Raw genomic sequence first — 27,884 nt, 5'->3', positions numbered from 1 at the left:
TGCTCAACGACGCGTGTCGTCGGGAACTTACGCGGAGAAAACATACATCAGAGGAGCAGGGAAGAAAAACTCGACCCGATGTAAAGCTGAGGATATTAGCATGACAGGCGAGCAGCATCAAATTGCCGGACCTAAAAGCCCCTCTGCTAAATCGTCCGTGCTCTTCTAATGGACTGCTAGCAGGGGAAGTTTAGTCCCCGCGGGATGTTCCCAGGACAGTGCACGCGTTGCACACTTTCCGCGTTACTTTCCTTTAACCGCGTCGTAGGAACAATTTACACCGCGAACAGCGAATTTCCAATTGCGCGAGCCGTGAATCGCTAATCGTCGAGGCGCGCAGTCGAAAGCTCGCGCGGCGAATTAATTCACCAGAGCTACGATACTCGAAGACGTTTTCTCCGGCTAGTCGCGGGTGAAAAAGCTGCGCAGGGGTTTCGCACGGGCTGTTGCACGCGATACTAATGTCCTCGTTACGAGGGTTGAAAAACTGCGCGCCGTGATGGAGCCGGGGAAGATCGCGCATAATCGACCTTGACATTCTTCCGGATGAACATTTTCGACAAATAGCGGTCGAGAACGAGGAGCATCGTTTTAAGTACCACTGGTCAGGACTCAGAGTGGGTTTCAGCGGACGGAGAGGATTATTCGGGGACCGCGTTCGACGGCTAAGGAATATAATAGTTTGCCAGAGCGTCGAGGTGGTTGCACACTGCTGGCGTCAAAGTGGTTACAGCATGGCGGAGCGGCAATTTTCAGAACTTCTCGAGCTTTAAATAGTTATGATCGAAAGAGCAAGCGGTGCCAGGGGGATGGGTGAGTGATAAGAGAATCGCGGCTGTAAAAAGATGCATCGTAAAGGCGGGCTTTCGCGCCGCGAGACACGCTCTCATGCATCTTTACAGCGTGAAAAAACAAAAAGAAGGGAAGAGGAACCGCGCAAACTTTTCCATCCGCCCCGGTACCAGCGACAGCCGTGTGGCTCTCTCAATATTTCACTCCCGCGTCGCGGTTCGCCGTGCTGTTTCCAATAAACATGTTAATGTTGAATTTCGATGGGGCTCGATTGTTTCCAATTTCGCTGGGAGGAAGGAAAAAATGGAGCTGGGATAGGGACCAACTTGAATGGCATTTAAACATTCACGCTGTTTAGAATAACCGCGACGCCGAATTGAAAGCGCGATGGTAGATATCGAAAATTGATGGGCGAAATAAAACCTCTCGATTGCGTCCCGTTGCGAAACGGAAGTGTTTATTAACGCTTTAAACGCACGTAACATTTCGAGATGGTAGAAAAAATATCGCATTCAGAGTTAAACGCTGGCATTTCGAAGAAAGCAACGCTGCTCGAAATTGCGCAGCCTGTTATCGCGTTATAATATTCACGGGCCTGGCCAAGTTACGCGACTCCGCGTGGACGTTCCAAGCCTCGAAGGGGTTAAGAATATGGAGAACTCGACGCGCGATCAGGTTTTGTCTGCTAAAGGGACTCGAGCGTGCTTTGACACGGGAGACTGTCACTCAATCGCCCCACTCGACTCCGGCTGGCCATTTGCGCTGGTGTATTACCGTGGAAACCGACAAGAATTCTCCTTAGTCCTCGTTCGAGTGCCACGAAGCCAGTCGCGTCACCCTAAATCTCGCGTTACCCTATGGCTCGCGGCTACAAAAGCTGTGGAATCCTTCGAGCGTCTCTTGGTGCCCCTCTCCATCGACCAACGAGATTCATTTTTAGAACGAGCCTCGAAGCAAGCGTGCATAACTGTAGTAATTTTTTTTTCCAGACGCTCGTTTAATATCGTCTGTTCAGCATTTTAAAATAGAGAAGTACGTCGGTGGTTGGTTGGTACATGGAAGCTGCTGTCGATATCGGAAACGCGAGATCCAAACCACTCGACAGTGGCCCAGCCTGTGACTGTAACGCAATCCAAAACGGGGGACGATCGGATTGTCTCGAATGAGCATAACATAATTGTAAAAACGAGATGAGCCAGCGAGACGATCCAATTGCAGAAACAATACCGTGGTCGACGGACTCTCGTGTCACACACGGTGTTTGTCCTGAAACGCGACGCGCTTACCACTTTCGGCAGTCACGCTGGTAGTGGTAACCATCCACGATGGATCATTGGACCAGCCAGTGCTGGGGCAGAAAAAGTCATCGAATAATGGAGAACTGTTCGATCATCCTTGCTTTGCGACAAATTCGTTCGTTACTCGTAATTTTGGTTCATTGTCGTATGCTTTTAGGGTACGTTCTTTCTCTCGCGAGTCCTCTGAAGAAAATGGCGAAGTTTTCCGAATGAAAAAAAGCATCCTTTGAAACCTGATTTCCCGTGCATCGACGAATTTATATTAAACGCCGTTCGAGGTGGTATTTCGTTCGATCCTCCCGTTCATAGGTACGTGACGGAAGAAATTCGAGGTCTATTGATTCCTGGCCTCTTTGTAAATCAGTACCAAAGAGCGTACCCGACGTTGTCGACCCCTTTCGCCTATTACTTACCTCTAAACTGCTCTCGAAGCGTCAGATATTAATAAACAGCGGGTAGCTGGCGGAAATGAAGATATTACAGTTAAGATTCGTCGATAATCGAATTCAGCCGACGAATATAGTCCGATTTTCATTCAATTTCCAGATTCCATCGAAGAACATTGCCGATGCTGTCGCTTTATTAAAGATCCCAAACTCCTCGAGCTATTCCTGGGCGAAATGAAATTGGCAAAGCTGTCGATCGTTCGTATATCTCGAGCATCTATTCTAACGTTGTTTTTCTTCGGTTGCAGCCTGCACGGCGACGCAAATCAAATGCAGGAACGAGCAGTGCATCGACAGCGAGGCTCGCTGCAACGGTGTCCCGGATTGTCTGGACGGTTCCGATGAGCATAACTGCTGTGAGTATTTTTGTTGGCCGCGCTGCCCCGCGCTGGAAATTATTTTCCCGCTTGTTTTCTTTAATTCCATCTCTTGCTTCCGTGCTCGCGGCCTGTAACGCGTTGCGTCCCGCGTCCGCGTGATTCTATTTAAAAACCGCGGCGGCCTTGTTTTCAGAAATTAATTCCGCGAGTATAATTGCACGGCTTTCCTGAATAATTCCGCTGGTAACGATTAATAGTAACCCCCACCCCCCTGCAACAGCAGACCGCTTGAATTGATTCTTTTCTCCCTTTCGCCAGACTCGCGGAATGCGCTCGCGGGACTTTGCTTTACTAACTGGGTGCATGCGTCGTGTTTTGTTAACAATCGTCGGCGGCGAGTTCGGATAAAGTTGCTCGGAACGATTAGGCCGAGATTACGTTCGTTTTGTCCCTGTGCGCTATTGAGATTCAGGAATGCTTGAATATTTACCTGGGCTTCGTGTTGGAATGCAAATAGCACCGTGCCAGCGATGGATAGAGGTATCTCGTGGGTTCTCGAACAAATCTGAGCAGAACTCCGTCCAGAGGATGGCTCGCATTTCGATCTAATTGCTCGCAACGCGCAATTTAGCTGTTAACTCGTTAGTGCCCTCAGAAGGTTCACTCGATCGCATCGCGACCCTTTGCGCTCCTCCGCGTCTCTGCACAAACGTCTCGAATAGAGGGTTGTCGAGGAAAGAATGGAAAAATCGTTCAAAGTGGCAAAGGAATGAATGTCACTGGTGAAATGCTCGCATCTCTGCGCGTATATTGTTGTTTCTACCGTCTGGCCACAGAAGAGAGGAAATTGTCGGCTCCAGCTTGAACAAAATCCGCGTCGAGGCGGCAAGAAAAGGGGCGCGCAACGCGGGTCATCAGAGCAGCGCGCGACCGCGCCGGAACTAATCGGCAACGAGCAGGTATTACGATGAGCCCGATAATTACAACAGCCGCGACAATAATAACAATAGCCTGCTCTCGGAAGACGCGACGGGGCGAACGGGTTGGCCTCGCGTTTCCAGGCCATTGCACTTGTTGCCCCACCCTCTGCCAGCCCTCGCCCCCCGTCTTCCTGTCCTTTTAACCCCTTATTATACCCATCGTCTGTTGCAGAGGCACGCTCCGCCGCCATCCGTCGAAAGTCAACCCTGCCACCCCCTTTGCAGCCCCTTTTTTCCGCTCTCCCGACACTGCCGCCTTTGGATACGCTCGAACGAGAATTTCTTCCCATGGTTTCTCATAACAACGGGAAGAAGGCTTCTTCCGGCGAATTCTCGTAAAAAAAAAGAGCAAGGGAATTACGGTTTGCTCCAGGCTGGATGGAGCGATTGGAATTTTATTTCTCGAAGCGCTCTGGTTCACTGGTCCTCGAAATTGGTTTGCATTTTGAAAGACCAGGGTGGTTTAGTGCCACCCTGCCCTCCGTTGGATCTGGCTGACCAACCGCCAAGTTACACTCGCAGGACCCTGATGAAATTACGGCCACCGATGGAATCGAACCTTATCGATATTCTGTTGGTCTTCACGTCGCGGTTATTTATTTATTGCCAGTGGAAATCTCGCGAGCATCGATGCTCGTCGCTCCAACGCGCGTTTCATTATCCCACGGGTGGAGCGAAAGGGCGGAGGTGAGCGATGTTGAACGATGGAAACATCAGTCTCGGGGTACACATGTTCACGGATTGCGGCGACGCGGAGGAGGTCGCGCGAGGGCATGAATCAGAATTGGATTAAACCCCCGGTGAAAACGGGTGAAATTCCAGGGCGGAGGCCGCGAAAGGGCCGGGCCAGCCCCGCTGGAGATTAACGTCGGATTAAAATTGCAGCCGGTTATTAGGGCGGCTTAATAAACGCGAGTAAATCTCGTTCGGCCACGGGTGCTGCCTTAAATTCGGCCCGTGGTGGTCGCGTCGCTCGTTTTTGCGGCGTCGATATTAATGCCGCTAATGAAGTTTGTTAACGAATTGCGAAAAAGGAAGACAACGTAACAAAAAAGAGAGAGAGAGAGAGAAAAAAAAACGGACGCAAGGAAAAACATGGAGGATAGCGGAATTATTTCGCGCATGGAGTAATCCGGAGAGAAACTACTCTCGAGTTTCCTGAAACGGTTTTCCCCTAAGCCTCGTTGATCGCTCGGATCAAAGTGATTTAGGCAATCGTACGTAAAACGAGCCGTTACGCGGTTCCAACGACTTTTCCCCCGTAATTGGGGATCTCTTCTCTCGCTAGAGCGAGTCCAAAGTGATCGACGGCGTCGTTCCTTTCAACGCGGTCCGCGGTCTTGAGCGATTTCGTCGCTGGAAAAGTGAAAGGTCACCGCGAATACAATGGCGGACGATTCCCGTACGCGACTCCACCGGGCGAGGGAGCCTTGAACCTGGGAGATGATGTCAGAAAACTAACAGAATCCAGCGACGAGGCGCGCTGCCTGCACGCTTGGCGAGGCGGGTCACGCGTGCCGTGCCGCATTCTTCGCGGCACGTTTGCCAATTTCGAGGTCGCGATATTCGCTCTTTTATATTCGTCGATCGCCGCGCACGCACCCGCCGCGCTGGCAAATCGCGTTAAAATCGTAACTGAATTCGCGCACGGACTCACGTACCGCGACCGCTGACGGGATCGAATTAATTTCGACCGACTATGCGCCCTTCTCCGCCCTTTCTTTCCGTTCGTATCGATGATTACGCGATTCGCCGGGAATACGCGATATTTGGGGAAGCTCGCGCTTTCGAGCAGCTGCGTGGGTAGTTTTTAAGCAGGGACGCTTTCTGCTTGCGTTGGAAATTCAATTTACATTGCGAGACGAGTAAAAAATCGGACGATCAGACGACTGCTATTATTCAGGAGATAATAACCGAGAAACGGACGGGTATTCGTCCGATCCGATTTCGACCGACGTTGCGTCCTTCTCCGCCCTTTCTTTCCGTTCGTATCGATGATTACGCGATATTTGGGGAAGTTCGCGCTTTCGAGCAGCCGCGTGGGTAGTTTTTAAGCAGGGACGCCTTCTGGTTGCGTTGGAAATTCAATTTAAATTGCGAGACGAGTAACAAATCGGATGATCAGACGACTGCTATTATTCAGGAGATAATAATCGGGAAACGGACTGGTATTCGTCCGATCCGATTTCGACCGATGTTGCGTCCTTCTCCGCCCTTTCTTTCCGTTCGTATCGATGATTACGCGATATTTGGGGAAGCTCGCGCTTTCGAGTAGCCGCGTGGGTAGTTTTTAAGCAGGGACGCCTTCTGGTTGCGTTGGAAATTCAATTTACATTGCGAGACGAGTAAAAAATCGGACGATCAGACGACTGCTATTATTCAGGAGATAATAACCGGGAAACGGACGGGTATCCGTCCGATCCGACGGATTAATTCGTGTACAACCCGGTAATATATTTCCTCCGGGTCTCGCGTGTGCCGCCATTTTTCACGCGCGAAGGAGTCACCGTCGCGGAGGAACACGTAAACGAGTCGCTGTGTAATTATTGCGCACGTGAGACTCGCGTTTCGCATGCCGACGTGGCTACAATGCCCATTGGGCGAGCACAAATTCGTTCGCGAAGGGGTGAAAAAGTACTGAAAAGAATCGACCTCTCCCCCGCCCCCCCCCCCTTTGTGTTTCCATTAATTAAGCGTTGTTCGACGGGTAACAATGTTTCGCGTCGATTTATAATGTACATTTTCCCGTTTCACCGGATCGATCAGTTATTCAGAACGATTCTGCTTCGAGCGAGTGGAGTTACTCTCTGTAAAGAAAAAAATGTGGCAATTGTTCGTTCGATGGAAGTCGATTGAAAATCTCGAATTCCGGTTTCGCTCTGGTAATCGAGCACGCGATATATGGATCCGTGCGATCCGTTTATTTTTCACGCCGTTCGTGGAGGATCGAGAGAGTCCCGATGAAAATTCCAGAGGGTTGTGCTCGCCTTCCGTTTCCATTCTTTCGAGCGCGCATTCGTTCGAAGCGCCGTTCATCCTCGATCGTTAGCTAATTGCCGTCGTAAATTAGACAGCGGCCGCGCGTGGCCGGTAACTCCTTGTTCGTTTATAATCTCTTCCGCGAAATTTCCTCGGGTGCGTGTTAATTAATGGCCACGCCACCGCGGGGTCTATCCATCTGGCCACTAATTAATTCCACGACTGCTTTTCTTCGCCCTGATCGCATCGTCTACGGGGCGCCTCGTCGATGGGGGAGGGGTAAACGGGCGGAAACCGGAAACGCGTCCGTCGATACGGGGCCGTTCTTCCGGAGAACGGACTTAAATCTGTGGAACGCTTCCCGGATGACGGTTTCGCGAGAAACCGCAGGATTTTGGCGAGCGTATTGGTCACTGCGTCTGTTTATAAGTTCCATCGTTTGGAGTCGTTGATTCGTTGCGCAGCGATAAGTTCCAGATGCGCCAGATTGATAGCGTCGCTTTGAAATATCCCTGAAACATCCTGAAATCTTCTGCTCATCCCTGATCGACTGGTGATCGTTCAAGGCAATATGTGTTCTCCGCTGTGTCCACCTGTTTGCGTGCGTTCACCGTTCAGCGCCTTCTGTGTGCCTTTTGTATCTCGAGCTTCATCGGCTCGTGTGGCCGACGTCCGTTCGATCGTGTCAGAAGAACGAGGCGATCTTTTTTTTTTTTTTTATTTACGCTTTATTAGATGGAATATGTACGATTCTTGCAGCCTGCAGAGAGGGCCAGTTCAAGTGCAGCGAGGGATTTTGCATATCGATATCGAAACGCTGCGACGGATTCATGGATTGTACCGAGGGGTTGGATGAGAAAAATTGCTCGAACATAAGTACGGGACTAAAATCGTAACAAACGAAATTAGAGAGCAAGGAGATAGACGGACAGGGTGGAGGTGCTGGTCGCCTCTGAAATTGCATGTGAATGAGAACGAAGCATGACTTTGAACCAGTATTTTTATTTAATATATATATATATATGCAACTTAACTTAACTTAATATGGTAAATGTTTTAAATAGAGGCACGCGTTACATCTAGCAAGATTGTGTGGAATTAAATGAGCGTCCTGCGCGAGGTAGGAGAAAAAGGCGCGAGAAACAAACGAACGTTCGATTTCAGATGAAACGGATGGCTCGTCGCGTTATTCGGTCGAGTAATCGCCGGAGAATATTACCGGGCTCGATAATAGACGCTTGTTTCTCGAGTAATTAATCGCAGAGCAGTCGTAATCGCTCCCCCTCCCGTTCGAATCTTATTTCCCTTCTTTCCTCGCGCCTGAACGAGGCGCAACGAGATTTAATCCGATTCATTACGACCGTTCCGCCGCCTAATTATCCGCTGAACAAGCGCCAGCCCGGTAAACAGACCTTCCTGGCTCCGTTTCATCTTCGCGATCCGATCGATCGCCTCCCAAACGCGATTCCATATCGACGATATCCTCGACTAATGTTTCGACGATGAAACTCTTCGATTTTCGTTTAAAGATCGCGTTACGATTCACTCGAATCGTTTATGATCAGTTTGATCACTTTTTTTTTTTAATTTCGATCGCGTTGCCTTACGTTGTTCCTTTTATTTCTTTTGCATCTGGATTTCTTTTTGTTTATCGTTACTTTCTGTTCCTCGACGTGCACAGCTCGCTGTCGAGCGGACGAGTTCGAGTGCTCGGACGGAAGTTGCGTGAGCCAGAACGCGAGATGCGACGGAAGGAGCGACTGCCCGGATCGTGACGACGAACGCAATTGCAACGGTACCATTATTTTTCTTTTTCTTTCGTTCCGTGGTTCTTTGGCTCGCGTCTGCTCGTCCTGCGAATAACACAGGATCAGTGCGTTGTCCACGTTCGTTTTATTCACCCTCCGCGTCTCAGTTTCTTCCTTTTCTGTCTTCGATATTCGCGAGATCATCTCGCGAGAATACAACATCACGTACCAAGCGATGCAAACTGTTTCTCCACCCTTTCTTCTTATTAATCGCTCGACATTTTCAGTGACCACATGCGGAGGAGACCAGTTCCGATGCCTGGACGGAACCTGCATCAGTATCGACAAAAGGTGCAACCAGATCAACGACTGCCAGAACGGAGAGGACGAGAGTCAATGCGGTGAGTCGATGCGTTCTTCTTCTCTGGCGTTAAAAGGATGTCGTTTTAGCAGGATCTTTCGAAACGTTGATCCCAGTGGATTCCTCTGTTCGATATCTTCCTGGTGTGTCAGGCCAGTGATCGACAGTCCACTGTTCGACGCCTACGCTTTATTGCGAAAGCGACCAGACCGGGGCGCAGCGATTGCGACGAGTCGCTAATTGATCTAAATCGACTGGCGTTGCTCGTGCGATCGTAGAGAAGACACGTTCCAACGTGGAGCACGGATAACATCGGATTTATCGACGAAGACGAGCACTTTTCACTGATTTCAACCTCCACGTTGGAATCGTCTCCTTCGATGGACCACTCGTTTGTTCTTCTAGCGGTCTCAGTCGCGAGTTCATCGACGAATCACGAGTCCTTCGTGAATTCTTGCTTATATTCTGATCCAAGAATCGATTAGGGTAATATCGAGGGTACATTCTTTAGCGACGAGAGATCGAATGGTAGACGCGAGAGCGTCGATGGAACGTGGTTTTCCGTCCGGTTTACAATATCACCCTGCTAGCCGAGCTTCGTCCAGAAGTGGCTGCTTCTCTCCCCAACCCTAAGTGCAATCTCCCATCGTGGCACGCTTCGACAGATTTCCATCATCCCAGAGATCACCTCCCACGAATCTCGCCCTCCCGATATCTGTGAACAAAATTTCGAATCACTTCGAGATCGTTTCGCCGTCGAGCATAGAAATTAGAACAGCGATGCGCGAAAGTTAGCCGCGTTCCAGTTTGAAAAATGGTTCGCCTCGATGCAGAAGGGGATCCTCGCTCGATCCTCGTTCGAAGTGATTCGAAATTACCCTCGGATCATCGAGCCACCGTTCACGAATCACTCACCGTGCAATAATCACGCGAAGAGGATCGTAACAACTGGGTCCACCTTGTGTGGCGGTTTCATTGAGAGCTCGCTAGCGACGGCTGATTTCACTGGACTCTGGAGCTGGGTGAGGAACACGTCAAAGGGGGAAACGCTTGACTCGTAAGCCGAAGCCGCGTGTTTTATTTGTGAAGCAGGGGCTGATGAGAAGCCGGCTTGGCTGCACTTTTAACCCTTTAACCGCGCCGTTCGCTGCCCTCTTTTTTTTCATCCGAGCAAATCGTTCTGACTCCAGAGACTCTCTCGTCGGATCGTATCGACGAGAAATCGACGTTGCAGCAAATCTTCTGTCGCTCTTGGGTAGTGCAAAAATGATTCGATCGACTCTTGCCTCGCGGTGGACGAGGAAGAGAGTCTGTCTTAATTCTATTCAGGAACCACTGAGATCGTTTTTCGTTTTCCTTGCTATTTCGTTCGATTCGCGTGGTCGACGGTGATCAGTTCCGTTAAAGGGTTAAACGTGCATGAGCGTGGTGTGTGGAGCAGGTTGCGGAGAAGCAGAGTTTCGCTGCACGGATGGACGGTGTATCGGTTACGAGTTGCAGTGCAACGGGATGGAGGAGTGCTCGGATGGCTCCGACGAGAGGGACTGCGGTAATTATGCCATTCACACCTACTCGTACCACCCTGAAAACTCACACCTACACAACACGCACACCCCCGCCGGGTTTTTAGACACCGTGTCTGTCCGTTTCGAGCGGCTCGAAACGATTTCGATTACGATCCGATCGCCGGAACGGAAGAGTTAAGAAGTAGTTTGTCGATAACTGGTTGGGACGACGATCTAATCTCGAGTCGAGCGGGGATCCGTTCGTTTAATTAACGCTATTCAATGCAGATGCCCACGTTAGAGTGGATTTGGCGCACGGTGAAGGTGAAGTTTGAGGGTTTCGCCGTGTCGAAACTGTCTGAGACGCTGAGAAAGACGAGGAGGAGGCCTGTGGATCCCCTGGCTGCGCTCCTTCGCGAAGAAACGCCTCGGATCCCGGCGTCCATGCGGCCTGAAACGCGAAGTTTCCGAATAATCTGCACACCTGTTGCTGCGACGCAGCCTGGGATATTTAAAATTGAAACCACCGCGCTAATTTCGTGTCCTTCCGCGTAACTGTTTCATTGCCTGGCCCGCGGATCAGCTTTACAAATTGATATTTACGATTCGTTCCAGCGAAATTCTGCGCTTGAATTGAATAAACGGAGCGTCGATCAGCGGACCCGGTCCTCTTCTCCTCGTCTTTCCGCCGTTTGCGTCTCCGTTGCCGTGTCAAGGCGGAATTCTTCCTCGCCTCGACGCTCTCTTCCAACTTACACCTTTCTTTGAATGACAAACATCTTCACGTTTGCCGCCATGATCGTCACCGCAGAGAAAACCTCGTGGAAAAACGTGTACAACGACAAAAGCATGTACTGGAAGTTCGTGAGCTCGAAGAGAAACAAGAAATACCAGAACGGACGAGAGAAACAGGGATCAGCGGAAGGAAGCTCGACTGGAGGCGTCGAGGTCCGTTCGTTTACGGAAGCGATCGTTCGAAAGAATTATTCGAGCCACGAGACTGATGATTCGCGTGAAAATCGTTCGAAATTGGCCAGAACTATCGAGCGTTCTCTGAAGAGAGCACGAAATGGTCCCAAAAGTGAGGCGAAGCGGTCTAGAAAGAAGGGCGGGAAACATTCTCGTAGGAAGAACTCGAGGAATATCTCTGATATCGAAAATGGAACGTCCACCAGTGTTGGTATCTCGTTCCTGACGGATCTTAACGCGACGATGTCGCCGTTGGTCAGTGAAAGACGGGTGGGCACGAAGAAGAGATTGAAAGGGAAGAGGAAGAAATCGAGGGGAAGTAAATTGAAACATGGGGTCATCATTTTTGGCAAGACGAACCCTAGAAGTGTGACTACGTCGACGGAAGTTGCCTCCAGCAGCCCAAATTCAATAGAGTACGACACGTTCTACAACGAAGCACGCAGCATTGTGATTACAGATGAAAACAAGGGGAGTAGCACTTCTGCCGGTGTGGACGAAACTACAGAATCGAGAACCGTGGAAAGTTCCACAGTCGCGTTGGAAAATAACGGTTCCACGATAGAAGAAGACGAAGAAGAGGTCGTAAAAGATGAAATCAGTAGTACAGTTGGAAGTACTGAACCGATAGTAGAAGAACTCACCATTGGATCTACCGTTACCGCAATGTACGAAACGTTGTATCCTTCTAAAGCTGAAGACCTGGAAGAAGCTACGAGATCTACGTCCAAGGCAACAGAAAGGAGCACAAGTTGGAATTCAGACGAAGAAGAGATCCTGGAAGAAGCTACGAGATCTACGTCCAAGGCAACAGAAAGGAGCACAAGTTGGAATTCAGACGAAGAAGAGATCCTGGAAGAAGCTACGAGATCTACGTCCAAGGCAACAGAAAGGAGCACAAGTTGGAATTCAGACGAAGAAGAGATCCAGAACTACGACTGGTCCTCCAATGAAGCTTCTAATGGAGACTGGCGGGACGACTTGGAGGAAGACTCGACGACAACGAGGTGGACTACGGAAAATTTGCTGGATACATCAACGATGGATCGATCTTCCAAGGAACAGCTAGTTGTAGACGGAATTAAGCTGTCGAGCAGCGTCGAATCTTCCGAGAAGGAATCCAGTGGCTCAGACGATGTCCTTGGATACCAGGCAGGGAAGAACAGCGGCTATTTCCGCAATTACTTGCTGAATGTAGCGAAACCATCGGCTTCTACCACTCCAGAAGTTGATTACGCGCCCCTCGAGTCCGAGTTATTCGAATCGAATTCAGAGAATTCCAAAGTAGACATGGATATCTGGAGCAGGAGCAGATTGGTTGGTAAGAACTCGCTCAATTCGTCAACGCCCACTGACCAATCTTTTCAGGAGAACCTAAACAATTGCACGTCGAGGTGCGCCAAGTTCTGGAAGGATTTGTACGAGCTGGAAAAGAATAAATTGCGAGCAACCGTTGGGAAAATAGGGAAGAACGAAGTAGGAATAGATTCAGGATTGCGTAGTCTCGAGGAGGCCAGATTCGACAATGAGAGCTACATCGATTCCGACACGGAAACGTCGGACGCGCTCGACTCCAACTTCGTCATTGAAGTGAACGACTCTTCGAAATCTGACCGTGGTATTTCTCGAACTACAAACCCTCCAAACGTAGCGACGCTCGACTCAGAATTCAGCGGTGAAACGACTGACAGCGAAGGAAGTATCGACTCTGGATTGATCAGCGTCGAAAGAACCACAATCGTCAACCCCAACGACGATCGCAATACCGATTTCACTCCACGTTTCATAGAATCAAAGGTGGGAGGCGAAGTTTTCAAGGCCACAGAGTCACCGTATCTGATAGAGGTCCTCACAGAAGACAGCAAAAGTAGGACCAGAGTGGACCAAGAAGAAACGCAGACTAAACGGAGTACAACATCGTTCAGCGTGAGCGGCGTTACGATCTCCACAAATTCGGACCAGTCGACGAGGTTCACGGTGATCGAGAAGTTCCAATGCGACGAAGACCAATTCCTCTGCGACGGAAGCACCTGCATTCCGGAAATCAAGCTATGCGATGGTGTTCCGGATTGCAAGGACAACAGCGACGAGGGCGACGTATGCAACGAGCCTGAAAACTATTCAGAGGATTGTTCCGCGAACGAGTTCGCCTGCGACGGGATATGCATCGACGCTGACTACGTCTGCAACGGCGAGAAGGATTGCGCGGACGGGTTAGACGAGGCCAGCTGTGACGATGGCGAAAATAAAGGTAGAAACAGGCTAATCCATGTGTCGTCCCCCCTTCCGCTGTGCGCTCTCACTTCTCGCTTCGTGGGATCTTCGAACATTGTTCAGAGCGGAACCCTGCCAGGGATTCATCTGCGAAGTGGGACTCCGACTGTAAGCTGTACAAAGTGGTGGCTTGGATCTTTACGACCCAGAAATCGCGGCGAAAAGACGCGCGCGCGTTCGAGAACGATTTGTGATGTCCATAAACGCTGTACAAAAGCCTTGACTAAGGGAGAATATGTGGAGAATCGCCAGGCATTGGCTGGCGTTACGTCGTCCTTCCTTTGCGTCCGAGCGCTGCGATCACTCGAGAAAACGGATCGAATTCGATGGGAGCAGTGCGGTTTATTTTAATTCGGCTGGATTAAGGCTCTGAACGGATGCGAAGGAAGTCTCGACGGTGGCCTGTCAGTCTCGCAAGCATTTTATAATTCTCCAGACTGATACTACGGATCGGTCTGTCCATCCGGTTCAGCAGCCCGAGCCCAGAGGATTATTTAATCCGTTTGGAATTCAAACAACGTCGTTCCCGTTTCTTCTGATTCGATTGGCCATCGAGGTTCTCGGTTGATCGCGTTACGCAGACACGAGAAACGAGCCACGCGCTCGCCAAACACGCCGCATAGACACGAACACGAACACACTGTACATAGAACCCGTGGAGCATATACTAATCGCCTTCGAGGGGCTTCAGATTGCTTTAAGTGTTAGCCAGCTTCGAAGGTAACCCCTGTATAAAAGAACCCCATGGTCGAGGAGACGCGTGCTCTGTCATATTGCGATTATTGCGTCCGAGTTGCGTTGCTCTGACTGTTGGTCCTGGAGTACCACGCGTCGAAATGACTGTCGTTTATCGTGGGACGCGTGTATCGCTTCTCTGGTCTTGGGAAGGATTACAGTCACGGGCTGATACAAAAACGGTTCGACCAGGAGATGAAAAAGGCGGTGACAATAGTTATTCAGAAATGGTAGGCGAACAATAGCGTTGCAGGATTAACAGGCATCCGCGAGCAATATCGCAAGCTGACAGTCGCCATATATAAATACCATTCACCGTAACAAATGCTTTCAATGTATCAAGTCCAGTGTCCCGCTTTAAATGTGTCCACACGTGGCGTGTTGTCCACGTGGATGCTCTTCTAGCTTGTACATACATACATACATACAGACACACATATATCTATATTTATTTGTTTATATTTAATATGTATAACCATGTAACACGAGCGTCTCGTGGCACGAGACGCGATGGGTTTGACGAGACCAGGCTGTCTGTTTTTGCCGGTGGCGCCCTGTAGATTTGGCCCCGTGCCCTTCTATGGACTTCACATGCAGCGACGGCTCTTGCATATTGAAGAGCTCCGTTTGCGACGGATTCGACGACTGCCCACGGGCAGAAGACGAGCTTCACTGCGGTATATGAACACTTACGTATCGTCTCGGGGCCGCTGAACATCTGGAGACTCTGCGAAAGAGAAGAGAAAGCTGTCGTTAAACGCACGGACGCTTTAGAGGCTTTGTATCTCTGCTGGATTAGGAAACGGTGTGGTACCAGGTACCATTTTGCTCCGCAAGCTCTCGTGTAACTTCAGTCGATGGGAAGGAACGCGGAGTCTCCGGTGTTCGTGGCCCCTGCTTCTGCTTGCTAAGTAATCTAAACACTTGATAATACTTACAGAATGGAGCTGCGTGACAGAGGAAAGCTTCGACGGTTCGCGGATGACAATTCAGGTGAAATGTGGAACGCGTGAGATTTTATCTTCCGGCGCGGCAAAGCGATCCGCAAGGACGAACGTCGAAGCTTTCGCCGTCACGGACGCTCCCTCCATTTGTACATCGGTAACTTTAGAGTTTTAACCCTCGCCTCTCCAGATCATCAATTGTACATAGATTCACGAGTCCCGAGTCCCCAGGAAGTCCGAAGGAACTTCCTTAAATCCAGTTTGAAACGCTAAAGTCACAGAGGATCGATCGCCCCTCTCGTATTGTCGAGAGCAGTAGCTTTTGTATCGTTGTTCGTCGAACGCTTTCATTGTTCGTGGACGAGCTTCGAGCTTTTCGTGATCTCATAACAGAATCGAAACCCTACGGATGATACTCCCCTTGATTGAACGACGATTAACCCCACTCAGGGGGACAAGGTAACTCGAAGAGGAAACAAATAATTAAGTGTAGACCCTTTTTTCGTTGCCATTGATCATTCCATTAGGTGTACTGTACGCTCTTCTTCAACAGATCGTGCCCCAGAGTAACGCTGTCCCCCTGAACAGAAATGCCGTGGAGCAGGGTTGGGCAAACAGCCGGTTCGTGGACCGTACGCAGAGCTCGTCAAAATATTTCTGTGGCTTGTCAAGACAGTCAGAATAATCCGCCATGAATCGAGATTTCATCCGTTTCCACGGTGCTACCTTCGAGTCAAAACGATTTTGCCCACCCCTGCCATAGACCCAACTGCCTATTCAGTAGCATTTTATTGTTGACGTGTCCGTATATGTATAAATGTGTGTTCTCTGCTCATATCCCTGCTGCGACACAAACGACCACACAAAACAGAACGGGAATGCACACCTACCCAGTTCAAATGCGTCACCGGGAACAAGTGCATCGAGGGTGTCTACAGATGCGACGGCCATCCGGATTGCCCGGATAACAGCGACGAAGATTGCGCGAACGAAACCATAACACGCGTCGCTCTGCCTACCAGTACGCCTTCATCTCCCTTCTCATTTGTTTTTCTTTATACTTTTCTATTTCGTTTCTTCTTCGTGTGTTTTTCTTCCGCGCACGAACCTCCTCGATCGGTGGTTCTACGTCGAAAGATCGATTGGAATCGCGTGGAGAAAGAAACTGAGCTCGACGGTAGAGCACTGATCTTGGAGTTTTGTGCGACGATTTTGTGTGTGTCTGGCTGGAATCGTTGAAAGGAATGTTCTGCTCCCAAAAATCTGAGGGAACTCTCGCAGATCATTTCTTCCAACCTGACACAACGGTGAGTCCTACGAATACGTATTATTATACCATTCGATTCTACCCGATTCTTCCTACCCTGCCTGACTGCATGGCAAAGAAACAAGTTTACGAACATACCATGAAAGCGACGTGGGTAAAAACCCAGCTGGATAGACGCGTTTCTCTCGTTTGCTTAGCACTCGGCTTCGGGGACGACGATGCTGGTCGGTCGTGGATTACTCGCCACTAATTAGTTCATTAGCTTAATAGAAGAAACAGCGCTACCAGCCAAGAATCCTTTAATTCCAGGATTACTCATTTCCCAGCTTTTTCTAAGCGCAACTGGAAATCAGTATCCTTCAAAGATCAGTATCGTTCCTCGAAACGTGTCGCAGCTATCGCTAAAACTTGTCCCGTTTACTTGGTAGAACAGCAAGTCGTTATTGCTGTGCCGTTTGTTAATTGGTAATTCCATTTTTTTTTACTTATGCGCCCTTCATGGTATGATAACTCGGTGGAGGAGCGACCTTGGCTCACCGACTGATTCTTTAATCCCAATATCGTTTTCTCCACTGCGGTGATACTCGTTCTTTACACAGTAGAAACGCTTGCGTCTGAGTAGCTGGCAATGTGCTTGTCTGTGTGTGTACGTTTAGGCCAACAGTGGCCAGGCTGGGCGATCAAGAGCCCGAGGGAATGCGATCCGAGCAAGGAGTTCCGTTGCGACAGCGGGCAATGCGTGCTGCTTCGGCGCAGATGCGACAGCGTCTACGACTGCTTGGACAACAGTGACGAACGTGGTTGTGGTAAGCTTCCTTTGCTCCCGTTTGGGTCACTCAGGATCGTGTGCGGATACAGCGTTCAAATCGAAGAGATAGGACGGAGAACTCTGTTGGTAAAAATTGTTTTCGCATTTCTGATCACCAGCGTCGCTGACGCTAATCTCGAGCACGTTTTTAGCTTTCGTCGAAGGGAAATTTCACACGATTCTGACTGGCCTGCGTCCCATCCGACTCCTCTCTCCTCGCCTTTGGGACACGGAAGCGCTCGACGGTGGTCCTCGCGAGGAACCATCGTCGCGGTCGTGTCAACGAGGCGAAAATCTCCCTTAGACTCCAATGTTGAAGCTTCTCTAGCGCTTGTTGCTGAGCTATTGTCTGTGTCAAGGGATCTGCACACCTGCTGAATGGAAATGCGCCAGTGGCGAATGCATACCGGAAGTCGAACGATGCGACAATAAAATCCAGTGTACCGACGGATCCGACGAGACTGGATGTGGTAATTATGGGCCCTGGCCGCTGGTATCGCCGTGGAAACTATCATGACCACCTGGTCCTCTTCTTTTGCGTGATTGTTTTCGCGAGGGAACCACTGGTTGATTACTGGGAGTTACCAACTAAGATCTCCTCTGAACTAACATCGCATTCCCTCGTGTAAAAGCCAATTTAAATCGCTTTCACGGCACGTGGAACGTTCTGTCGAATGTTCGCATCGGCATTGATTGCATGTCTACGCATGAGAACAGATAATAAGTGTGAAACCTTTGTGCATACGTATCATTTCGTGGCTACAACGTTCCGTAGAATCAATTTTCATTGTCTGAACGTATGCTCTGGTCGTGTTTTAACCCATTCGTTGTTCATTCTATTACAATTCTCTGTATTTGCACTCTCTCTCTTTCTCTCTTCTTCTCTCTCTCTACTTCCTGAAAATAACATTTCTAGAATGATCTGTAGTCGCTCTTAAAGTCGATGAAAAACCTAGAAGCATAACGAAACTCCCAGTACAACGAAGGGGTTACAGAACCGGGTATACTCCTCAAGTTCATCGGAGATGAACCGTACCGATGTGAGTACTCTTGTTTAAACATGAACGAGTGGACCAACGTGCACGTAAAGGAACCCAAGGGCAAGGGTGGTGGCAGAGTCCTGTATTCATTTTCAGTACGATTGCAAAATTCTTTCTTATGTACGATTGCTTACGTGAACCAGAATTCGAACGTAGAGCAATTCCGTGAGATTACGTCCAAGAGGAACAAAATTATCCTCGCACGATAATTGAAAATGGACACGCGGACTCTGCCGGTAAGGTGATATTTTTCCCGGTAATCGTCACACGAGACGAGCCTGTAATGGAGAACTATCTCTGGTCGTTTGTGGGAATCGTTGTAGTGAACGAATGTCCGGCTGGAATGTTTCGATGCAACGACGGATTGTGCCTGGACAGTAAGAGACGCTGCGATGGCCGGCCGAATTGTTTGGATGGCTCGGACGAGAACAATTGCCGTACGATTGCCACTTTTCTCTATTCTACCTGTCTCTCTGTCTCTCTTTGTCTGTCGGTCGGTGCTGGTTCGCATCGCAGGCTGCGCCATATCGATGGAGGAGGCCCGGAGCATCGATCCGTTGATCGATGGTCGATACAAACGAGCGTTCCATGGGTGCATCTTTACGAACTTGCTGGAAAAATAGCTTCCATTAATCTAAAATTTCACGCGGTTATGTTCCAGTTCTCTCGAGCTGACTGAGAACCATTGCCACGACCCACCTGCGTCCTATTTTTCATAATGCAAGGAGTATAGTTTGCATGGAAAAGCTCGCCCTTCTGGGAGGGACCACTGCGTTCCCTTATTTTCGGACAGTTTATATTTAGACCGTCTGGAAACGCGAGGAAGAAATTGTTCGTCGAGGGAGTTTCACCAGCGTAACTCCCATCGAATGATTATGTCGTAGTATCCATCGATCGTGGCGCAGTTTGTTACGCAAATCAGCCGTCTCTCGACCAATTCTCCTTTCGTTCTCGACTTCCTTTGTCTGCCAATTTTCCCACCCTCGGGTGGATGTCTTTGATATCGCATCTTGATGAATTACTCGCCGATCGGGTCCCGACGTATCGCGGGAAGGGCACCGGGAGGAGCTTTCTCGACGCATTTTCTAACTGGCTTCCTTCTTCTTTCAGCAATACCCGTCCCGCGCCCTGTAACACCCTCTCCTTCGACGTCCACGTACGCAGTTCTGTTCTGGCAGCCGTTCTCGTGCGATTAGAGAGAGGAGTCTGAGGATTCGCCCAGAACGAATAGATGAGAAACGGGTCGGTTTAGCGAACGGATGCTCGAGGGAACAAGCTAGAACGGTGAAAAACGAGGAGAAGCCAAAGAATGGAAATCGATGCGTACGCGGATCGCGGGGAGAGAGCTCTCCTACTCCAGACTGGCCGCGCGTCGGTCTTCAAGGCGGCAATTAAGAAGCTGTAACTAATGCCGGCTCGCTCTCGTCTGGCCGTGCGAGCCGTTAATCTCGTTTCCTCGTTCTATCGACCGTGTTTCAAGCCGGACGTTGACTGCCGCTTCTGCTTGAATACTGACGCCGTGGCCAGAACCTCGTGATCGAGGCTGAGGCTATAGAAGCTGCGGAACTGCCCTTCGAAAGCGACTCCAACGCTGGAACTCTCGCGGATTACTAGATTACAGTGTCGTTAATACTGGGTTCGAGAGATTCACGACGCGTTGAATCATTTTTACGCGTGCGAAAGTAGTCCAAGTTGAGAATCACTGGAACAGCATCGCTAAGAGCACGCATTCGCGACCGACTTCCGAGTCATTTTTCTTGTAAACGGAAACTCGGGTAAAAAAAATATATTTTTCCAAACACAATTGCTCCGCCAACTTACCACTGAATTATTTGTGGTTCCATACGCAAGAAACCACCTCGAACGAGTCTTACAAGACGAATAATTCCCATTTTTCTGGCGAAATGAAGCATCGTTCGTGATTAAATCCGTCCTTGCTTTGCGAGATTCATTGGTACTCTCGAACCACTTTGGGTATTTTGACCAGAACGCTTTTGCCTAATGTAATTTCCTCCAGGCGCGTGTCCCCTTCTGTAGCCTCGTTTAATTAGAAATTATCGATATATCTTTGTATGTTTCAGCGCGACACTCTCTTAAATCTCATTCTAATACTCTGAAACCATTTATTAATTAATAGTTGAGAGATGCGTGGTGTATTTTTACGGGAAACATTCCGTTCCCCTATTGCTCGACTTTTCTCATTCTCTCACGTACTTTTCCATTCTTGCTCTCTGTTACACACACCTTGTCTTACTTTTCCGTTCTCTCTTTCAGCACAGGTTGTCTCACTTTGATATGTAACATACCTGTTTCACTATCTCTGATTGTATATACCTATTTTATATATTCATATTTACATTTATATATATATATATATACATATACGTACCTTTCTTCTCTTCTCTAGTTAACTATTTAGATCGTAAGTCTTTTGCACAGCGCACGTACACGAGATCCTAGGATCGATAAATCCACGAGCCCATGAAATTTCTGTTACATCTCTCTCTCTCTCTCTCTCTCTCTCTCTCTCTCTCTCTGTTCAACGTACACTGATGTTGCGAGGTAACGCAATGGAATGATATCTTTCTGTCACTTATAACGTGTGAATTCAAAGAAAACGTACGATCAACACCAGTGTACACGCTTCTCCCTCTCTCTCTCTCTCTCTCTCTTTCTCTCTGTCTCTCCGTCTGTTTCTCTCTCACCTATATGGCACACCATAGCCTTAGATTTACGAGGCATCGCCTTTTGCCTAGATCTCTCTGTTTGATACCGTTTAAACGTTCCCGTAGCTTTTGGAAAGTACATTACACACCGGCTCTCTAGGGAGGACGTAGTTCACGGAGTTTATCGTGCTGCATAGTAGAATTTTCCTACTTACCACTCTTCCGACACACGCACACGCGGGATACCGATGGAAATGCATTCGTTCCCGCGCCTTTGGCGGTTATCGGCTCGATTCTCCTATGATTAACTGCAAAATTGACACCGTAGATAAGAATAACGAATTACCTGTGCCGCTCTCTCTCTCTCTCTCTCTTTCTATGAGAAAAATAACAGACGCGTTACTATCGAATTAATCGCCACTTTAGAATAATTGCTTGCATCTTATCGCGAAAAATTGTCAGTATCGCAATTATTGTTAGACCAAAAATCGGTCAGACGCGAAACGTGCCAATGTTAGCAGCAGCGGACGCGTTATAGTAGAACGATACACGTTTGATGGAAGCACACCATGGTCCAAAGTTCCATTGGTATTCCAGTCGATTCTGTTAATTGTATTCTCGAAATATCTGCGACATTACGTTCGTCAGGACACCGTGGGGAATTTAGCCATGGGATCGGTGTACACGTGCGCTCCTTAAAACGTCGCATGACAGCCAACACAGTGTGCACGCTGTTCGTTTGACGAGTTTTATCCTTGTTGGTATCTCGACTGGGACAGTCTATCGATCGGCTAATTATCGTGGGCCACTTATTCGACCTCTCTTTCTCTCTCTCTATCTCTCTTCTCTTCTCTTCTCTTTCTTTTTTCTTTCCTGACCGTAGAAAATCGATCAAAACCTGTCTATGCACGTCTTTTACCATGTTACGACTGCCCTTCTCGAGCTTCTTTCTTTCTTCTAAACTCTTGGAGATAATATTTCGCTCTCTCTCTACGCGCAGGACTTTATAGGGTGGTTCTTTAAGCGAAGCCAGCACACTGTTTACCTCCTTTTCTCTCTTCACTTTTTTTCTAGTTTCTTTTGGATATTCTAAAACAGCCAGCCATTGCCCTCGTTAATTGGCCAATTCGTGTTTTCAGAATGCCCTGACGGCCAGCGACCCTGCGCCAACGGTGTGTGCATCAACAAGAAGTTCTTCTGCGACAGCAACTTGGACTGCCTCGACGGCAGCGACGAACGCGACTGCAGTAAGGATTTCAAAACCATTTCGAGGCTACGTGGACACCGTGGCCCTCTCTTCTCGACCATACAAATCTTTAAGATACCGCGAAAGTTGTACAGACAACTGGTTTACTTTGTCTAGCGTAGAGAAATACCTGTTCTATCATTTATGCATCCTTGCCTCGCGTCAGACTAGCTTGTGAAGAATTCAAAGAACGTCGCGGGCGGATATTCTGCTCCGCTGTTAATATTGCAACCGTCGAGGAACAAGAGCAAACGAAGCATTTCACGTTGCAGATAATTATCCGGATAACCCAGTGACGCCGCCGACGGGATGTCGGGAGGACGAGTTCACCTGCCGCGACGGAAGCTGCATTTTGCAATCCGCGAGATGCAATCGAAGGCCAGACTGTCCCGAAGGGGAGGACGAAGAGAGCTGCCCCCCAGGTAGGTCACGAGAGTCCGCTTCAGATGCGAGTCAGAACGACGAAGGACGAAGAGGAACCGGGAACACGTGCGCATACAGAGAAACGTGTCCTAGATATCACGTAGAGAGACGTAGTCTGGCCCGAAATGGGTGGAAAATGCTGCAGGGACCAGTTTAGAATTTGTACACCGACTCTTTCGGACATCCTTGAAGCTTCAACTGACTTTCTTGTCGATACCGTACCGATTGTTCAAGGAAAGACTTGCTCCTTTCACGCGAAATCACTTCGCTTCAGAATCGAATTGAAACGCAATTAACGGTCGAACAGTGTTTGTGCGAAAGGAGCGCAAGTCGTTCCTTCAAATCCGGTCAAGTTTCACGGGGACTCGAGTTGTCCGACCACTACCTGTACATAAGCTCTATTCGATCTCGCACAGTTTTGAACAAGTAGAATCACGCAACGCACCAGGTGCATACACGCAGTGTTTTGGCCATGACACCGTCTCCACCGCCTCCTAGAGGCAAAATTGTGCCGCACCGTGTTTGTACGTGCACCAAGTAAATCGCAAACGCCGCAAAACAGTACCGCGGGCTGGCAACAGATCGCCCTACGCTTGCAAGGAATTCAAATCACGCTTCTCGTTACGATCGCTCGATTAATCACGAGGATATCTGCTGCCAGCCTATGGCGCACGCTAAACGACGATTACCGTCTCTTCGTGCAGGGTTTTAGGAGGCTGGGAGCCCGCCAGTAAGTAGTCGCAGGGTTACAATCGCCAAAACTCGGGGCGTATCGTTGAAAGTAACGCTGAGAATGAAAACAGCGAAGAGAGGTGGTTCAGTTTCGGTTACTTCTAGGTAAAGACACGTCGGATAGAACCACCCTGGTGGGGCTAACCCACGAGAGCCAGGCTGGCAACGGTTACAGCCCGGATTATCTGGCGCCGGCTAATCAGAGCGCGCCAAGGAGCTGCGCTCCGGATGATTTTGTTTGTGCTGACGGCACTTGCATCCCCGAAACTCACCACTGCGACCATTTCTACGACTGCCGTGACTTTACGGACGAACAGTATTGCTTCGGTTAGAAGATCACTGGCAAACCTTGAATCATCTGATGGCGTCCGCGATCATTGGAACATTTTCGATCTGCCTTCAGTTTCGTTCGCTTCTGCAACGCGTTCCTCGCGCACAGAATTAACGCTTGACGAAGTCTCGGTCGAACAGTCGATACTTTCAGATAGGACACACGAGCTTTGTACTATTTCGTATTTTCTAAACTTGTCAAATCGATCGCGAACTTAATGGATTTTCCCTGTAGACCCGCGATATACGTTGTAGCCTTTACTAAGTTAATAATAGTAGTTCCCAGATAAATCAGGCCAGGCGTATGAAGTAACATGCACTGTCAGCTTATATCACTTCACGGGAGTATTGTGATTCTTTCTGTGTTAAAAGGACGTTCGTTCATTTACTAAGGAACTACTATTTTAACGTGTCTCGAGTAATTTCGTATGAATTTCGGACGCCACAGATCCTCTAGGCTCTGTATTTTGTTAGAGTCTGTGTTAGCAATCGAATAGACGGTGTGTAGGTCGTTCGAGTAGAGTACTTGAGTACTAATTCTGCTCAATTCAATGATACGTACGACGCACCCCTGTGTAAAACATTTAGTGCATCCGTTGCCTGGTTTTGATCTCTGTTGGTAGACTCTTAGCGTGTAGATCCTGTTATCGCATGAAACGTAGTAGGTTTTGGTCTGTTAGAGAAAAAGCGAGGACAACCCAGATACCCTGCAAGTGTCCTTCTTTTCTTTTTTTTTCCAGTAACCAATGGTAGACATTGTTCTAGGTGTTGTAAATAATATATAGTTGAGTACACAGTTTCTAGTTTACATAGCGACACATTTTTACACAGACACACGGAGAAATGTGAATCGAAAACAATGATCGATCCTTCGCTTCTCGCCATTTTTCCGTGCGTGCTGACACTTCGATTCTTCGTTTCTCGTCTGTTTTTAGCGTTTTTTAGGTGACTCTGGTGATTCATGCTCTTTTTGATTACTTAGATCGTTACTTGAAACGTGCACCAAGCCACGTCCTCGTATTCTAATCGATATCCATTGCGATCTTTTTCAAGAAAAAGTCACCTGCGGCCAGGATCAATTCCAGTGCAGCAACGGGGAGTGCATCGCTGCTGAACAGAAATGCGATGGTTACATAAACTGTTCCGATGGATCTGACGAAGAATGCGGTGGGTTTCGCAAACCAACGTGCCATATACATGAATATTACATAGCAAAAGATTGGAACCGTTGACAACAGTTAGAGACGTTGTTCCAAACATTTTCAGATCACACTCCGCATCCAATACCTTTCCAATGCCCACCTGGTTACATCATGTGCATCACTGACAGGAACTGCGTGCCTCAGTCCTCCATTTGCAACGGAGTTCCGGAATGCAGGGACAGATCTGACGAGGAAAATTGCCGTACGTGATTAAAAAATTAATCAGTCGCTAGTTACACGTGTTTTCTAACGCATTCCATCTACTATTTCCCCTGTGTTTTTCACAGCTCCTCCTACGGAACAGTCCGGACTCGACTTGAAGACTTATCCAAGCGAACAAGTGATCAAACAGAGTGAGTATCAGGAGACATATAGTTGGTGCAAGTACCGTTACTTTATTGCACATGGCACAAAGAGTGCATAAGATTCGTATACTAAGCACAGACTATAAGAGATCGATTAATGAGAATTTCTGATTATTTTAATCCTGCCTTGGCCAGATCCGGCGAAACAAGGTAAGCCTTCTTTTCTGGGCAGCAATCACAAGTAATGCTATGAAGCCTTGAAATTGACGAGAGTGGACTATGTGATTAATAATTATGAATGGTCATACGAGAGAACCATTTTATTCATTCATAATTACGATATGAAGTGCTTTATTGTTGATTAATTCGTAATTGCCAGTATATAAAGAGAGGGGGACAGCGTAGTCAAGCAAAGGCAAATTTGACTGCTTAATTTTTTTATCTTTGTTACTAGTTACGGCATTTTGTCGACGGTATTCGAAACGACACCACACATCGTATTACACATATACATTTTCACTTACATAGAATAAACGTTTCACTGTGATGCCAACTTTTCGACATAACACAAACATTGCTTACAATTATCCTATGATTGAATCAATGCGAGTAACAACGCATAACTTAGAAGAAGCAAATGTTTTTTTTTTTTTTGAGAATACAATGTAATTTTCAAATTCAGGTCGCGAAGTCGTCTTCCAATGTCGTGACGAAGGTCCACTCAGAGCTGGTGTCCGCTGGTTACGAGGTGACAACCTTCCTTTGCCTCCTGGATCTCGAGATCTGAACGGACGCCTGGAGATTCCGAACATTCAACTGGAACACGCTGGAACGTACATCTGCGAGGCTGTTGGCTATCCTCCGTCGACCCCTGGTCAACGAGTCACCGTCTATCTCACCGTAGAAAAGTGTACGCGTCTCTTTCGTCTGCATCTCAATTTACACTTAAATTGTTCACAAGAAATTATTAGAATCTCTGTCTTTTTTCCGTTCAGTCGAAGCTCCAGCGATAAACAGACCGCACGCGTGCCAGTACGACGAGGCCACCTGCAGCAACGGTGACTGTATTCCAAAGGCATACGTTTGCAACGGAAGATTAGACTGTACCGACGGTTCCGACGAGATGCGTTGCAGTAAGTCTTCGTCTCGCGATTACTCGTCGAGCCTCGAGCTCTCGTGTACTTTGGCACGATAAAAAAATTGGACATGTTTGCCCACAGGTCCACACGGTTGCGAGCCAAACGAATATCGCTGCAACAACACCCAGTGCGTGTCCAAAGTATGGCGTTGCGACGGTGACAAAGACTGTGCAGACGGCAGCGACGAAGATAATTGCGTCCAGAGCAGACCAGGATCCGCCTGTCTCCCAACTGAGTATGCCTGCGCCAGCAATAACCAGTGTATACCCAAGAGTTACCATTGCGATATGGAGAAGGATTGCTTGGACAGCAGCGACGAAATAGGATGCTGTGCGTACCTTTTCACCCTTGCACGCTAAATGCAGAGTGTCCAGAAAGCTCGATTCAATCTGCTATTCCTTGTTGTTCATTTTTAGCTCCGGTTTACATAGTGAAACCACCTCCGCCGATGATCACTCTGAACAGAGGAGACGTTCTGGTGATCACGTGCACAGCTATCGGTATGCCCATCCCTGAGATCAATTGGCGTCGCAACTGGGGCCACATTCCTCCAAAATGCACCATGACTTCTGTAAACGGGACTGGAACACTCACGTGTCCCGACATTCAGCGAGAGGACCAAGGCGCCTACTCCTGCGAGGGGTTGAACACCGCTGGTTTCGTGTTCGCCATACCCGACGCGACCGTCATCGTGAACGAACCCATGGACGACGTTTGTCCAAAGGGCATGTTCAACTCTGAGGCGAAGAGCGTGGACGAGTGCATCTCGTGCTTCTGTTTCGGCGTTGCCACCGAATGTCGCAGCGCCAACCTGTTCACCTACCAGATTCCACCGCCTTTTTACCGCCACAAGGTTGTGGAAGTCAAGTACCAACCGCAGCTTCAGATTCAGAGCGATATCAGCAAACAGTTATCCGAAGTGAGACCCATTGGTCGAGACGGAGTATTGTTGAGTGCACCGGAAAGAGAATTGAAAAGCACCATTCCTTACTTCGCTTTACCTGAGGACTACTATGGAAGTCAGTTGAAATCCTATGGTGGTTATCTGAAGTACAGAGTACGCTACAACGGCACTGGCGTTCCAAATTCCGAGCCGTCTGTTATCGTCACTGGAAACGGCTACGTCCTGTCGCACAGAGGAAAGCAATTGATACCGAATTACGATAACGAGGAGTCCGTCAGATTCTTCCAAGGCGAATGGTACAAACAGCAGGGCTGGAACGAGGTTCCCGCCACCAGGGAGGATATCATGATGACTCTGGCCAACGTGGACAACATTCTAATTAAGTATGTAGTCTGGTTTTTATCTGAAAGTTCGCGTTTCCCAGTCTGTAACGAATATATCGATAAATGTTATCAGGAATATAGCTAGAAA

At 48.6% G+C, this 27,884-nt stretch overlaps 1 protein-coding gene across 1 annotated transcript in view; it reads left to right on the top strand.

Annotated features, from left to right (window-relative positions):
• Trol (terribly reduced optic lobes) overlaps positions 1 to 27,884 on the top strand; it is a 103,566-nt gene that overhangs the window by 61,699 nt on the left and 13,983 nt on the right. Inside the window, 20 exon segments of the mRNA XM_076900671.1 lie at positions 2,785 to 2,892; positions 7,575 to 7,691; positions 8,497 to 8,610; positions 8,851 to 8,964; positions 10,366 to 10,473; positions 14,968 to 15,084; positions 16,223 to 16,372; positions 17,275 to 17,424; positions 17,786 to 17,896; positions 18,790 to 18,903; positions 22,272 to 22,379; positions 22,651 to 22,804; positions 23,658 to 23,860; positions 24,923 to 25,030; positions 25,130 to 25,267; positions 25,353 to 25,418; positions 26,053 to 26,280; positions 26,366 to 26,503; positions 26,591 to 26,839; positions 26,926 to 27,796. Coding sequence (XP_076756786.1) covers positions 2,785 to 2,892; positions 7,575 to 7,691; positions 8,497 to 8,610; positions 8,851 to 8,964; positions 10,366 to 10,473; positions 14,968 to 15,084; positions 16,223 to 16,372; positions 17,275 to 17,424; positions 17,786 to 17,896; positions 18,790 to 18,903; positions 22,272 to 22,379; positions 22,651 to 22,804; positions 23,658 to 23,860; positions 24,923 to 25,030; positions 25,130 to 25,267; positions 25,353 to 25,418; positions 26,053 to 26,280; positions 26,366 to 26,503; positions 26,591 to 26,839; positions 26,926 to 27,796 — 3,466 coding nt within the window.

Source organism: Xylocopa sonorina, chromosome 9 (genome assembly GCF_050948175.1).
Source record: "Xylocopa sonorina isolate GNS202 chromosome 9, iyXylSono1_principal, whole genome shotgun sequence".
Classification (NCBI taxonomy): domain Eukaryota; kingdom Metazoa; phylum Arthropoda; class Insecta; order Hymenoptera; family Apidae; genus Xylocopa; species Xylocopa sonorina.
Note: the sequence above shows the minus strand (reverse complement) of the source record. Positions and strands in the feature narration are given on the sequence as shown.